The sequence below is a fragment of the Mustela lutreola genome, chromosome 3 (genome assembly GCF_030435805.1).
Source record: "Mustela lutreola isolate mMusLut2 chromosome 3, mMusLut2.pri, whole genome shotgun sequence".
In the NCBI taxonomy this organism is placed as follows: domain Eukaryota; kingdom Metazoa; phylum Chordata; class Mammalia; order Carnivora; family Mustelidae; genus Mustela; species Mustela lutreola.
Window position 1 is genome coordinate 67,397,498 of NC_081292.1, and position 15,644 is coordinate 67,413,141.

General features: G+C 35.1%; 2 protein-coding genes and 1 pseudogene across 4 annotated transcripts in view; 1 reads left to right on the plus strand and 2 right to left on the minus strand.

Annotated features, from left to right (window-relative positions):
• The window catches only part of MCMDC2 (minichromosome maintenance domain containing 2), a 34,876-nt gene extending 24,491 nt beyond the window's left edge, over positions 1-10,385 (minus strand). For both annotated transcript variants that reach the window (XM_059166306.1, XM_059166307.1), the window contains exons 1-8: positions 10,292-10,385; positions 7,605-7,795; positions 7,380-7,510; positions 7,252-7,311; positions 5,244-5,439; positions 4,283-4,405; positions 4,063-4,167; positions 995-1,120 (exon numbers count right to left, since the gene is read on the minus strand). In XM_059166306.1, coding sequence (XP_059022289.1) covers positions 995-1,120; positions 4,063-4,167; positions 4,283-4,405; positions 5,244-5,439; positions 7,252-7,311; positions 7,380-7,510; positions 7,605-7,698 — 835 coding nt within the window. In that variant the 5' untranslated portion in view covers positions 7,699-7,795; positions 10,292-10,385. The remainder of the gene's footprint in view (positions 1-994; positions 1,121-4,062; positions 4,168-4,282; positions 4,406-5,243; positions 5,440-7,251; positions 7,312-7,379; positions 7,511-7,604; positions 7,796-10,291) is intronic.
• A 406-nt stretch (positions 10,386-10,791) lies between these two features.
• On the plus strand, positions 10,792-11,206 carry LOC131826756 (large ribosomal subunit protein eL39-like; annotated as a pseudogene).
• A 588-nt stretch (positions 11,207-11,794) lies between these two features.
• SGK3 (serum/glucocorticoid regulated kinase family member 3) overlaps positions 11,795-15,644 on the minus strand; it is a 151,851-nt gene continuing 148,001 nt past the window's right edge. The window contains exon 17 of one of the 2 annotated variants that reach the window (XM_059166309.1): positions 11,795-13,911. In XM_059166309.1, coding sequence (XP_059022292.1) covers positions 13,741-13,911 — 171 coding nt within the window. In that variant the 3' untranslated portion in view covers positions 11,795-13,740. The remainder of the gene's footprint in view (positions 13,912-15,644) is intronic. The other variant, XM_059166310.1, reaches the window with a different exon arrangement.

A 15,644-nucleotide genomic window follows, 5' to 3' on the forward strand; every position in this document is an offset into this window, starting at 1 on the left:
CAATGGACAAAGGGAGACCTACTTTAGTGTAGCTCCTGCCACATTTGGGTAGTTAAATCTGCCTAATTCTGTAGAGCAGCATGAGAAAGCACACTTTTTCACCTACATATAAGTCATGTTCTGCTACCAAATCAGTAAGTCAGGAAACATTTCACAGCAAAAATTATGTCAAATATCATTAAAATATCTATTGTCCATTTGTGCTTCTTTTCTTCAATACTTTTATTCTTTTAAGAAGCTTTTCTCTTCAAAACAAGCAGAGGTATCTAGAATCCACTTGCATTTAAATTTAACTCGGTCCTCTATTATTGCAGATGGTTATCTAGTGATTAAAAAAAATCTAACTTTATCCAAGATTTAACTAATCTTTCGTACTTTAATTATTTGTGTGGCAAGTTAAGACTAGGTCTGCTCTCTACTTTTACTTCAAGCCTATTTATGTTTGAGTTGTTAAAGGAAATTATCAGTAACAAAGGTATATTTTGGCCCCCATCTGCCTTTCTCTATTATCTTATTCTTGATTGGTTTAGCTCAGATGAGGAAAAGGATGCTATTGTATTGGGTTTTTTCTCAGACCACAAGTTGCTTAACATTGCTTTAGTTAGAAAATAAAAGGTTGGGTAGAAAAATCTTTTCATGAATGTCTAACTCTTGGCATTTGGACATAATTTTCTCATTGTTAATTATGAAAAAATCAAAATAAAGTTTAGGCAAAAAAAGGAGTCCTTCTTGTGGGCAAGGTTCTACGTTATCACATTTTATTTCTTTCATAGCATTTATTATCTGAAATTGTCTTGTTGATTAGTTTATAGGTTTACTGACTGTCTCCCATATGATTTAAGAGTAGGAACCTTGATTATCCTGACTATAACTACACACCTAGTTCTTAGAAGGGTGCCCAGCAATACTTATTTCCTGAGCAAGTACTTATTTCCTGAACACATGGACTTAAATTTAAATATTTGTTAATATATGATACTAACAATTTCCTTACCTTTTGGGTTGCAAGAAATGATACTATTTGCCTCTATACAAACAGCAGTTTGTGAAGTTTTTACACAGGTTGGAATTCCAATAATTTTATACTCATTTCCTATATTCATTTTACTCACTGATTCATCTAAGATGATTAAACACAAAAGAAAATAAGTATTCACTAAATGAAACTTGTACATGTTTGTATGGTTCCAATACCTAAAGGTAGTAAGAATTTAGTACTTAAGTTAGTTGTAAATCATTTACTTTTGTGTGTAATCTCTATATAGAGTAACACCGATAATGTAAATTAAGGCAATTTCATTGCTGGTAAATTTTGATATTTATAGGTGATGATGAATTAATTTTAAGAAGCAACAAGACAGTCTCCTCTAAGACAATTAAAGGAAAAACAAGGATCAACCTATTTAAAATGAAATGTCTTTGCATTAAATGATAAAAAACATTAATAAAAAATGACCTATAAATAATAATTTGAGAAGAAAATAATTTAAAAAGGTATTGTCACTACCTATAATATAGGCAGGTATTTTTACATTTATTATCTAATTGAAAACTGTTAGATATTGCTATTCCTGCTTTGTATATGAAGAAACTGAAAGTTAAGCAAATTGTACAAGGCTACACAGTATATAGCAGAACTGAAATTCACATCTAGATCTGGCAATCTCCAAAATCTACCTTCTTGCAGTACACTAGGTTTCCCTTCTCACATCTACAGACTAGGCAATGCTTTTGTACAAATTCAAAATTGGTTGGTTGATTGATTGATTGTTTTCAGTGGTCTCCATGCCCAGCATGGAGCCCAATGAGGGGCTTGAGCCTCACGACTCCAAGATTAAGACCTAAGCTAAAATCAAGAGTTGGAAGCTTAATCAACTAATCCACCCAGGCACCCCCCAAAATTTATTTTACAAACATACACTAAAAATCTTGATCCTCCATTACACAGTTAGAAGCTGGCTGGTTGTAAAACTATGAAAGAAAGGCTTAAAAGGAGGGACAGGATTAGCATTCTTCATGAAGAAGATCAAAAGGTGATCTTAATCATTTTTTTCCTTCTCTTTCTCTGGCTTTTTTTTTTTTTTTTTTAAAGATTTCATTTATTTGTCAGAGAGAGAGAGTGTGCACAAGCAGGGGAAACAGCAGCCAGAGGAAGAAGCAAGGTCCCCACTGAGCAAGGAGCTTGATGCAGAACTCCATCCCAGACCCTGGGATCATGACCTGAGTTGATGGCAGACACTTAACTGACTGAGTCCCAGGCGCCCCTCCTTTTTTTTTTTTTTTTTGCTCCACAGAGCTTATGGTATACCCTGTAGACTGGAAGGGAAGAATCAGGCACAAGAATTGAGAAAATAAAAACTACAAACCAGTCAGCTGATCAAACAAACTAACAAAAACAATTAACTGAAGGATACAGAATGAATTATGAGGAAAAAATAAAAGCAAATTGTTTTTCAACTGTTCCTTGAATTACAGAGTTTGGCAAATGTATCTCAAGGTCAAGGAAAGGTCAAAAAAAGGTAAGGAGGCTGGGAAGTCTGGTTATTTCTTCTAACGTCAATCCCCAAAGGCCTGTTTTTTAAATTAATTTAATCTTTAAAATTCATTTAGGTTCTATATAAGTTTATTTGAAGAAAGGGTTTTCTACCAAAAATAAAAGTTGGATAGCCACTTATCTTTCTATATTATCGGGTTTGTATGTAGTATATAATAGAATTAAGTAATTAAAAACATAGACTTTGAGGCTGGAATGCCTGAATTTGAATGATGGCTGTGCTACATACTAGCTATGTGACTTTGGACAAATTACTTCTCTGTGCCTCAGTTTCCAAATTGTAAAATTGAGATAACAATAGAACTTACTTGATGCAGTTGCGCCTAAATGAGTTAATATATGTAAAAGTGACTGGCACACAGTAACTGCTATATAAAAATTACCTATTATCGGGGCACCTGGGTGGCTCAGTGGCTTGAGCCTCTGCCTGCGCCTCAGGTCATGATCTCAGGGTCCTGGGATTCAGCCCTGCATCGGACTCTCTGCTCAGTGGGGAGCCTGCTTCCACCTCTCTCTCTCTGCCTGCCTCTGTGCCTACTTGTGATCTCTGTCAAATAAATAAATAAAATCTTTTTTAAAAATGACCTATTATCATCTCTGCTTACATGCCTGCTTCATCCTTGTGAGGCGACAGTAGAAAGAGTTCTTGTTTGAATTTCTGTTTCCCTAAATCTTGAGTTTCCTATACATGGTTGACATCCAAGTTATCTCCTTCTGAACAGTTTAATTCCTCCAATTTCAGCCCAAGAAAAGAGCCTGAGCCCCACCCTCATTTTCACAGTTCTGGCTTTTCAATGAAGACTCACCCTTCTCTGGGTAATTAATACCAATAATGATTTCCTCCATGGCAGACTCTGCCTGCACTCATGCAGTTCTCAACAGTTAATCATATGTCACAGCTCATTCATATTTTAAGCAAATATTTATTGAGGTTTTACTATGTGCAGTAAAAACACTAAGTCCTTATCTTCATGAAGTTTACATTATAAAATAATCCCATAGGTGCCTGAGTGGCTCAATAAGTTAAGTGGTCGAAACTCTTGGTTTCTGCTCAGGTCCTGATCTCCCTGTGGGGGACACTGAGCTCTGTATCAATCTCCTCGCTCAGTGGGGAGTCTGCTTCCCCTCTGCCCCTCCCCCTGCTCACAAACTCTCTCTCTCTTTCAATAAATAAATAAATCTTTAAAAAATAAATAAAATAACTCCAATGTTTACATAAGACACAACATAAAATGATGGGAGAACATTGCCATAAATAATTTTGTCCCTGAAACTTAGCACAGTGCTTGGGACATAGCAGGCACTAATATTTTTTTTAAGTGAATGATGTATGACTCAATGAATAACTGATACATTAGCTAAATATGACTCTTTAAGACACTCAAAATAAGACCTATGATTCTTAAGCTATAGAAGTACCATTTATACTATATAACTATAAACAAGTCAATTACATATTTTATATATTTTACAGCTATTTGTTTTTAGTTCACGCAAAACTTACTTACCTCTTAGAAAAATTGTAAGAGACTGAAACCTAAATGGCTGGTTCTTAGAATATCCTCGAAAAGCATGAAGTGCCTTTGCTGTGATTATTTCAACTATCTGTTTATCTTAAGGCAAATAGCAAAAAATAATTAGTTATTTGAATATACAATCTAATTTCCATATTAAGATATTAAATACTATTTTAAAATTTGTAATTACAAAATATGAATGCATTTTTACCACCAAGTACTCTAAATTTTCTGTCTTCTTGAAGTGAAGATGAACATAGATTACACAAAAAGTCATTTCTTACTGTTGCAGATTCTGTAGCACCAGGCACATGCACTCTTATATACTGAAATCCTAAAAGAAAACAGAGGTAAGCTAAATTTGCTTTTGGATTTAGCTACCCATTTTCAATCCTTTAAAATTATTCTAATTCAAGGTATAATTAATTCACTTTTGCATGTAGGTTCAGAGCAGTCAATTAACATTTATTGCATGGCTATTTCTTGCCAGACACTATGCTAAGGCACTCTTTTTGTTTTTTTTTTTAATATTTTATTTATTTATTTGATAGAGACACAGCAAGAAAGGGAATACAAGTAGAGGGAGTGGAGGAGGGAGAAGCAGGCTCCCCTCTGAGCAGGGAGCCCGATGTGGTGCTGCTCTCAATCCCAGGACCCTGGGATCATGACCTGAGTCGAAGGCAGACGCTTAATGACTGAGCCACCCAGGAGCCCCAAAGCACTCTTGATATAGATCCTTAAACACAGTTTCAAAAGGCAGCAATAAGAAACAGATAATTTCAATATATGGTATTCATTTAGAGGGTTCAGAGAGAAGAAAGGAGGCATGACATCCAACCCAATGAGAAGTAGAGATGAATGGAAAGATATCCTGAGAAGTACTGAACTGAAGATAAGCCAAAGGTTTGAGAGAGGACATTACAGGGAGAGGAAACAGCATGAACAGTCATGGAACAGTGTATGAGAAGAAGCACTTCAAAAATCCAAGAGCACCTCTTATATTGCGGGAGAGAGAAGGGAAAGAAAAGAATGCACCTGAGGATTATGCAAAGTAAACTTGTATACATGAAACATCAAGTTTTATTCCATTCTTTCTACTCCATGTTTCATAAAACTAATGGTAAACATGATTTAGGATTAAACAATAAATTGTTTTACAGTTTTATATCTACCTTTTGAAAGAGGACATGCTTCATCTGAACAAAGAAATCTTGCACCTTGTGTATACTTGGTTACAGTTGTCATTGCAATCACAATTCCTTGCATCATATAAAATCTTTGAGATGCATAATCAAGTGGAAACTCACAAAGATCAAGAATATAACTTCGCAGAGGAGGTAAATGTGTTAACTTCAGCACTATATTAATCTAATAGAAATGTAAAAATGGTATTAAAAAATTACAGATTCATTTGGACTTGCATTACACTATAGTAAGTATATTTGTGGAGTAAATCAGGTAAATAATTTGTTAGTGTTATCAGGAATCAAAATTTAAGCATAAGACAAAAGATTTAAATATAAAATTAAAGATGCAAACCCCTAAATCTTACATTTTAATTGCAAATATTATAATGAACTAAGAATTTTTCCTTAAAAGTGCAATTTCCTGGCTATATCCACTGAAAAGACCTATAAAACAATGAGGATCCAATAGCAATGAACCCTTCTAGTACCCAGATTGTGATTTCTTAAATATTATTTCTCACCAAAAAAAACCAAGGCTGCTTAAGGGAAATGGCTGACTACAGGTCTGGGAAGGAAAATACAGACCTGTTGCACCACTTTGTGCCAGAAATCAAGGTAGCTACAAAAAACTAAAACATGGGATGTGTCAAAACGAAATAAACAAAAACCTTATGGGACTCCCAATGGATCAAAAGCACAATAACATACATCAAAAAGAATGACAAAGATTCATTGAAATATATTGTATATATTTTTAAACTCATGAGTTCCTCAAAAAAAAAAAAAAAAAAAAAAAAAAAAGGATAAATGAAACCAAAAAAAGTATTGGTCATCATTGGAGGCTCTCAGAGTTCAGTTCATTATTCTATGAAAATTTATAAATGGAAAGAATCAATCATTTACTCTGCCCTTCAGATACAAACTGTATTTTAGGGTAACAAAATAGTTGATGAGAGAAAACTCCTGTTATAGAACAATTTCAGCTAATAAATTCAAAAGGTTGCTGAAATTAGAAAAATCACAATTTTACAACTTCTAATGAAATAATGGATTCTACATAATGGTCATCAGTGGCTGCAAAAACTATTAGGTGAAAGTTGATGGGAGGGTGTATATTGAAGAGGTCAGACTGGCATTACCAGAGCTCACTGATCAATTGTGCGGTTACTAAAAGTGAAAAACAGTTTATTTCTCCTAATGCAGTGCAGTATGAAATACATGACAATAAGTATGATGTATTCTTGTCAAAATGAGTTGAATCTGAATTTAAGCAAGTTTTTAGAGCCAATTCTATTTCCCAGAAATATGGCATATGGAAGAATAAGTTAAATACCATAAGAACATAATCAGACAAATCCAAACATTGTACAGGACAATTAACTAGTTTCTTCAAAAACTCAGTGGTATAAAAAAGAAAGAGGGAGGAAACTGCTCTAGATTAAAAGAGATTTAATGAGATACAATAACCAATTATAATATATAGACCTTGTTTTGATCCTGATTTGAACAAATCAATTGTGAAATACTCTTGAGAACCCAAATAGGTACATTTAAATATGGATTGGAAATTAAAGGATACCAAAAATTGTTATTTTGTAAAGGGTCATAATGGCATTGTGGTTGTTTAAGAAAAATGTCCACAGCTTTTAGAGGTTGCTACTAAAGGATGTAGTAGTGACATTAAGATGTCTGGGATTTGTCTTAAAATATTTTGGTAAAAAATGCAGGTAATGGCAAAATATTGTAAACTATTAGATCTGAATGATACATATTCTCTTTATTTTGGGGTAAGTTTAGAATGTTTTAATATAATAATGTTCACTGTTATAAATGATAATACAGGAAGTAAAGATGTGTATTTAAGATATTCTATTGAACTCTGAAAAAATGTAGTATCTTTTTAAATAAAAATATGAATACAAAAATATTTATTTACAAGTAATCTTCAAAGCTTTTTACCCTAGTTTTCTTGTTAAATTTAAATAAAACTTACTTGAGTTTCAGTCTGTAATTGTCCAATTAATGACAGAGTCTTAACAGCAGTAAAACAGACCTGTGATTTCAAACAAACAAAGTTACCAAAAATTCCATGTGGCATGAAATTATTTTTCTTTAACTTACTGATTGAAAAACTTGAGCAGCTTTTAAAGGCTTGTGTAAAATATGATTTCCAAGTTCAGCATCCAATTCAACAATATCAGAGGGATTTACTAAAATATTAAATCGATAGACAGCATAACTTTGTTTTGAATCTGTAAAAATACACAAATATAAAAATGAGAACAATAACATGTAGGAATTTATTTTAAAGTTTCTAAAATATAAAGTCACCTTTGCTGAACATACCGTTGTAGTATTTGCAGTCATCTATAAACTTTTGGAGGCCTCCACTTCTGTCAAGGTAGATAAGGGCTGCCTCTTTCATTTTCAGATTTGACATTTTCTCCTAGTTAATGATTCTTCTGTATTACATTGGTTAAACCACAGTTGCTGGTAAAGACTACAGATGATGAAACACACAAAAAAGATGAGAATACCTGGAAATAAAATAAATTAGAATTTACACTTCACAATCTCTAATAAAACTTTACAAACTGTTCAACTTAAAATTGAGAGTGAAATGAAATGAAGTAAAATTTCCAACTTAAATTCCTACCCAAAAGGAAACAAACTTTTTTTTTTCCAAATAACGTTTTTTATCAATAGGAGGTCAGCAAATTCTCCACAAGATTGCATATCTAAGAAGAGGAGCTTCAACTGTCTCTTTACAGAGTGGGTGTTTCCAAAAAATGCTTGTTGAAATAATATTACATCATGAGGTCCCCTTGCAGGGTTGCTTAAAAAATTAAAGTGGTAAAAGTTGTTTCAAAAATTCAAAGTAAAATGTAGTTGGCCTAAAAAATCTGAAAACTTAGTTTTAGATACAGCTTTTCCTAGTTGCTGTGGGGGAATCACTTAACCTCTCTTGGCTCAGTTATCTTCATCTGTAGAAAACAAAGGGGTTGTATTAGATGATAAGGCCTCTTCTGGATTTAAATCTTTTATTAGTGACCAGCACAAAACATTAAACCCTGATAATGAGAACAGAATATGCAAAAGTCATTTAAAGGGACGTCTGGGTGGCTCAGTCAGTTAAGCATCTGCCTTCAGCTCGAGTCATGATCTCAGGATCCTGAGATTGAGTGCCACATCAGGCTCCCTGTTCAGGGGGAAACCTGTTCTCCCGTCTCCCTCTATCTACTGCTCTGCCTACTTGTGCCCCCTGCCCCCTGACAAACAAATACATAAAATCTTTTATAAAAAATTCTTCATTTAAAGACAGCCAACAGTAATTGGAAACAATATATATCAATAATTGTATTAGGTGTTAAGGATGAAATGATTAAAATCGGATCTTGCCTTCAAGGATCTACCAATTTAGAGAACTCAGAAATGATAACCATCACATTTATTCATTATCAAATATTTATTGGACATTTACTATTCCTTGGATATGACTCCTAGACAATGGGGATACAAAGATAAATAAAATATGATTTCTATTGTTCACAAAGAGTACAGTGAGGGATGAGAAATACGTAAAAAACTTACAATTTACTTGCTATAAAAATATTAGTGTACTGGGGTGCCTGGGTGGCTCTGTGGGTTAAAGCCTCTGCATTCAGCTCAGGTCATGATCTCAGGGTCCTGGGATTGAGCCCCACATGAGGCTCTCTGCTCAGCAGGGAGCCCGCTTCCTGCCTCTCTCTCTGCCTGCCTCTCTGCCTACTTGTGACCTCTCTGTCAAATAAATAAATAAAATATTAAAAAATATTAATGTACTAAGGTGCACAAAAGGAACAGGATATATTAAATAGTTCACAAAATGACATCATCCTTGTGTTGGGTCATAATATTTTCTATTGTTTTAGGATATTCTGACTTAATACAATGGGTCAAGAGAAAAAGCAATAAATTCTACTTTAAAGGTGATATTTGATAAAGACTTCACTAACTGGAAGAGATGAAAAGACAGGAGGATTTTTCCAAAGATAGGGTAACCCCTTGTTACCCCAATTTTCAGACCTACACTATTGAATCCATGTGCTTACTACTTCATATTCAGGCTACTTTCCAAATAAAAGTTAACTGAGACTGTTCTTTTTGCTATTGCACAGGAGGGAAATTTCAGAGTTTCTCAGTGGTCATAGTACAATGATCTTAAAGCGTATTTTGTGTTCAGGACATCTGTGCTTCATTTGAATATAAGTTTTCTGGGGCTGAATGAAGGGAGGCTATTGGTAATTAAATGGGTGAGTCTCAATCAGATTATTAATGTGTTTGAAGTCCATGATGATTATATAGATAGGCAAAGAAAAGCCATCAGAGGTTTTAACAAGGGGGACACCTGGGTGGCTCAGTCGGTTAAATGTCTGCCTTGGTTGGGCTCACATCATGATCCCAGCATTCTGGAATCCAGCCCCATGTCAGGTTCCCTGCACAGCTGGAATGAAATGAAGGAGAGCCGACGGATTCTAGATTTTTAACGTTTTCATGCTGGACATGGTGACCAGACTGTAAATGTGTTCAGGATGGGGGTGTGTGGATAATGACGCTCTAATGGAAGTATGGAACTCCGGAGAAGCGTAGGAAAATCATGTAAAAGTTCACTTGTGAGACCGTAACCCCGATGGGCTCTTGGAGTCCAGCAGAGAGAGAGAAATAAAGAAAGAAAGAGAGAGAGAAAAAGAAAGAAAAGAGAGAGAAAGAAAAGGAAAGGAAAGGAAAAGCGGCGAGAGATAAAGCTCCAGAGTACGGGTGTAAAACAGAGGTCTTGGGGAGTATATTCACTTTTGAGAAAGGGAAAGGGGAGACACGACATGGAAGCCTGTGGAAAGGCATTAAATAAGAGAACAGGGATAAAATTCTACAAGTGTTCCCATACTCTAAAGAATTCAAGTGTGTTGGTTCACTTGGAACAGGCGCGAGTCGCGTCTTCTCACCCTGTCGCAGAAAAACACCTCACAAACAAAGTGGATAAAAGCGAATCTGACCTCACACCCTCGGATCTAGAACCTCTTCCACCGAGCCAACCACAGCCTCTGCGACCAGGAACCCAGACGCACCGAAGCCTGCCAAGCGAGCGTTCCCCTCAAACCAACACCCAAGCCGAATCGCACGCATGCGCACACCTTGCAACCGTTGGTGGCGCGCTGGCTGCCGGGACCCTGCCCCACCCCTCATCAGGGTGGGTACCCAGACTCTTCCTCCGACCTCTTTAATTAAATCAACGTTGCACCTTCACTGTAAGGCAAAGAAGAGGGACAAGAATAGAAACAAATCTTTGTTTTTTGTTGTTTTCACAGGCAAAGTGTCTCCTTGGTTTTTGTTTTTATTTTATTTGAAAACTCTCCCGCTGGGAAGGCAAAATGGTGTAATCAAGCTGGAAAACATTTTGGACTACTTCAAAGGTGGAGTTACTTTATGATCCGTGCCAGCAAGTCCGTGCCACACATTATCTATTATACATATATAATGAGCGGATTTAAAACATATGTTCAAATTGGTCTGGCAGTGTCTGGCCGTGTTTTCTCACAAGACTTTCAGAATGAGGCGATTCTTGGCCAAGAAACAAAAGCAGAATCGTCCCGTTCCCCAGTGGATTCGGATGAAAACTGGTAATAATATCAGGTACAACTTCCAAGGGTAGGCACTGGAGAAGAACGGAGCTGGGTGTATAAGGCATCACACATCATGAGAAGACACACCTAATTGGCACCACATACTTAAGCTACGTGAAGATCCTGTGTTCTATCCTATCACTCTGTAGACATCCTTCCTATCTGGCCAATAGATAGGTTTTATCAGGGAAATGATTTTTCTGTTACTATGCCTCTGCACCAGTAGGTTGGTTCAGTAATAAATGCGAGACCTTCCGGCTTAAAAAGAAAAAGAAACAAACAAACAAACAAACAAACAAAAAACCATATGTTCACACAAAAACTTATACATGAATGTTCATAGCCAAAAAGCGGAACCAACTGATAAGTGGAAAAATAAAATGTGGTATAACCCTACAATGGAATGTTATTTGGCCTTAAAAAGGAATGGGGTACTAATATATGCTTCGACATGGATGAGCCTTGAAAACCCTATGAAAAGTCAAAGAAGCCAGACACAAAAGACCAAATATTGTATGATTCATAGGAAATGCCTAGAACAGGCAAATCTGTACAGAAAGTAGATTACTTATTTTTAAACTGTGGTAAAATATATACAACAGTCACCTTTTAAGTGTTTACCATTGCTAAAATTATACCCAAACAGTGTCTGTTGGATCTCTTTATAAATATCCTAAGATCAAAAATTATTCTGGCATAGACAAATTTTGAATGGAGATACTGCTTCCAGTCTCTATCTACATCATTTAGCATCTCACCCCCAGGTATGCCCAAGACTTGTCAATTTTAGTGTGTACTATAATGTAACAATGGCTGGGAAGCTCTTCACTGTACCATACACAATAAAATAAGAGAGAACATGAAGAATGTTAGGGATTCTTCATTTAGACCTTTGAATTTATTTTGGAAATAGCCATAAAATTGTTCAACTATTCAAAGGGCACACATTTTTTTTTTTTCTAAAAGACAGCATGCTATGAAAGAAAAAATAAACTTGAAACTTGGAAGATGTTTATTCCCTGAATAATATGTAAGCCTCTGATAATGTAGATAATCTAATTTTTCTGTTTGTCCAAAGTTTTATACATTTAACCCTCACATACACAAACAATTCATTTTTGTAATGACTTTTATAAACCATCACCAATTTAAAATAATGACAGGAATTAGGTGCTTATTAATCTTTTTGCTAGTTTTATTATACTATAAGATTTGTATTTCTTGTGATCCAATAAACATCAGCATAATATTTAAATTTGTCCTTAAAAATATACAATATTGCACTTTAATTTTTGGCAGTTTAATTAAGGAATGACTGAGTAAAAAAATCATACAAGAAACTACAGGTTTTATTTTGCTTTATAATAAGCAAAGAACTTTGTGTAAAAGCAGAACTTACAGTAGTGCCAAAAAACCAAGTATTTACAGTGTTGCTATTAAAGTCTTACCTCTGAAGGAAGATTCAGTGTATTGGATGCAAATATTATTAATCTAACAAAACCACACTCCCCTCCTCCCACTTTGCTGAACAATTTTCAGCCAAAGGCTATTGGTGTAAAATGCTTTTGTGATTTCTTTCTCAAGAGAAAATACATGGAAAGAATGCTTGTTCCTGAAGCATATAAACTTGGTCCTTAAACTTTCACAATGTTTCCTACATGACTTGAAAAGTCTCTAAGAAGCAGAATTCCAAGACAAGCATTATTTTTTAGTTTTTCTGTATTCTCTTTTATAATGACAAGTACACAGTTAGTTTGTTTTTAGTATGATTTTAAGGTCAGTTTCCTGTACTTATTCTAGGACAATAAAGATACTGACAGTGCATCTGCCTGATTTTTAACTTTTATTACATTGTTGTGAAATACATATTAATACTGACCAAGAATTTGCTATTCTATTTTTTAATCCCCAATTAGGTAAAAACTCTTAGAAGGCTCAATATTTTTCACTCATTAACCAATTAGAAAGACAGTTTTGAACAGCTGTTTGCAAAAGTGAATGCCATGATTCAGGACTACTTAACAACATAAAGACCAGAAAGAACATAAATAGAATGTATTTGTAATATAAATACATGACACAGAGACATTCATTTTTGGCACCACCTAAAAAAAAATCCAGTAGTATTTTATTACTCTTCAGATCTTTGGGAATACTCTAAATTTTCTATTAAGCTTTTATTTTTCTTCCAGAGAAAAAATAATTCACAAATTTGAATTGGTATTTCAAAAGCAATGGATCTCCTTTGTTATTTTTTAATTTGATCTGCAGAATGAACACTTACTCAAAGTGTTAACTCACAGCCCATGTGTTAACGATGCTTTTACGTTTTAATCCTACCAAGAACTGATTATGTCAAACAATGACTTGTGGAAAGATGTGGTTTCTACTTAAACAACCACATACCAATTGCATAGTTCTGATCTGAGAACAAAGGTCAAAAGTAGAGAGAAAGGCATTAATGTATGTTAACCAAACTGAAACAGGCTGTCGAAAAATAGTCTGTCTTGGGTAGATGTTAGTGTAAACTCAGTGGGGAAAACAGTCATTAGCAAAAAGTTTTTTTAAAAATAGGTTAATGCTGAGAACAATAGCTTTTAAAATTTCAGTTTAAAAATAAGCTTAATAAACAATAATACAAATTTTAATTCGAAACTTAGCTCTTTGAAATGCCCTATTTTCTTGCATACAGCAGAAAATACATTTTTCATAGTTTTTAACATTACATGTAAAAATGAGGCACTAGTTAAACATATTTGAATATAGTCACACAAAGAAGAGTTTCAGTCTCAATGCTCAATGGTTTCTGGATGGCAAACTGTTCACAAAAATAAATCTTCTGAAGGAGGTGCGTAAGAGAAACCAACGAAGGCATCATCTGCTTCCAGCACACTGGCGTTCACTATAGAATAGTCAGAAGACACACACACAGAATATGGAACTGTTTCTTCTGTAAACGCTGCATCGAAGTTCCTGATATCATCTGGTCCTGCCTAAAACATTAAAAGCATATTATTACCTTAGGTTGCTTTTCATTAATTTAGTCTTTCCTTAAAACCCCTTCAAGAATGTATATATTTATTCCTGGCAAGTTAAGATGTCTTCCTACTTCACCATTTCTTTGAAACAATTTCTGCTTTTCCTTTCCAGAGTTTACCATCCTTCCAGCAAAGTTCTTGTTGGAAGTGGGGGGAGACAAGGGTGAGGAAGGCTAGCATAACAGAAGCTTGACCTATGTTAATTTGAACCTCAGACCTTGCAACTGACCCCCTTTCTCTCTACCCAGCAACATCTTTAAGTTTAGAAAAGGAGACCAGGTAGGTTTTCAGGATGGCACTTTTCACTTGAGTTCCATAAAATGCTTGCGCATCCAGTTTCTGTACTCTGGGAAGGTAAAGCCTTTTGAGGAGAAAAGGAAGGGGCTGCAAACAACCTGTGCTACAGAGGTCATTAAGCCTTTGGCTAGGACACCTTAGCTGTAGAGACCTAAAGAAGCCAGAAAGCTGGGAAGTAAAGCCTGGCAGCAGCTTGATGGAAGCAGTTCTTCTTCATCCTCTTTTACAAATCTGATAAAAGCTAACGGATTCTTCCCTTCCGATGTATTCCCAGATAAAAACTGAGAGAGAAATTCAGGTGACTCACTCTTAGAACTCATCCCTAAATCTCTAGGTTCTCTGTGCTCTAAGGGGGAGGGAATTCTTAGCATGTCTAGGTCATCAAGTCTAACTGAGGTGAACAGACAAGGATCCAGAGCAGATATTCTAAGCCAAGAATACAGCTAGCCTGGTAAGCTACAAACAGCAGAGCACAGACAGAATGTGAGATCCTTCAATGTGAGATCCCCAATAAGAGATCCCTCAATAAGGGAAATTCTTCTACAGAGGAAGAAGAATGCTAGAATTTGTATTTATGTAATATAAAAAATGTCAACAAATTCTTACATGTAGCCCCAGAACAGGCTTTGGAATAAGACTAAGGTTTGAATTCTGGCTATGAAGTTTGCTAGCTCTAATTTTTTATATAAACTACCCTATCTCTGTGAGCTTGTTTCCACTTCTTTAGGTAAGAATACTACCACCTACCTGTTAAGGTTGTTGTGAGGATCTCATGTGTTAATACATAAAATTCCCAGAATCTGACATGTAGATGGTGTTCTGTAAATTATGGCAAATGTTCTTTTCTTGATGTTAAAGATATTTTATGAATGCCCTTTTGGCTCATGGCTAGTACTGACAGGAATAATACTGCATTGCTTATGTTAAGAGTGAAGGAGGGCTTGGTCTTTGAAGAGCCTGAGCTCAAATTCTAGTTCTTTAAACTCTGGGGAAGTTAGTCAACCTTTTCTGCACCTAAGTTAATGCATCTGTAATATGTGGAAAAGAGCAGCACTATTTCACAGAATTGATGTCAGGGTTAAATAAAAGGATACAAGTACTAAAAACAAAGTATGAGAACATTCACGTTATCATACTTTTTCTGATCTCTGTTAAGTGGAAAATGGTAACCTATTAGAATCTGTCAGTCAATTTGAACATCTTTTCATATATTTAAAAGCCATATGTATTTATTTTTCTGTTACTGCATATTTTGTGTATTTTGTCCATATTTTTACTGATCATTGGTCTTTTTCTCATTGACTTGTAAGAATGCTTTTAGTGTTTAAAAATCTTCGCCAGTTTGTTATTTGAAGTAGGTTTTTTTTTTTCCCCTTTCTTACCATGTAGAC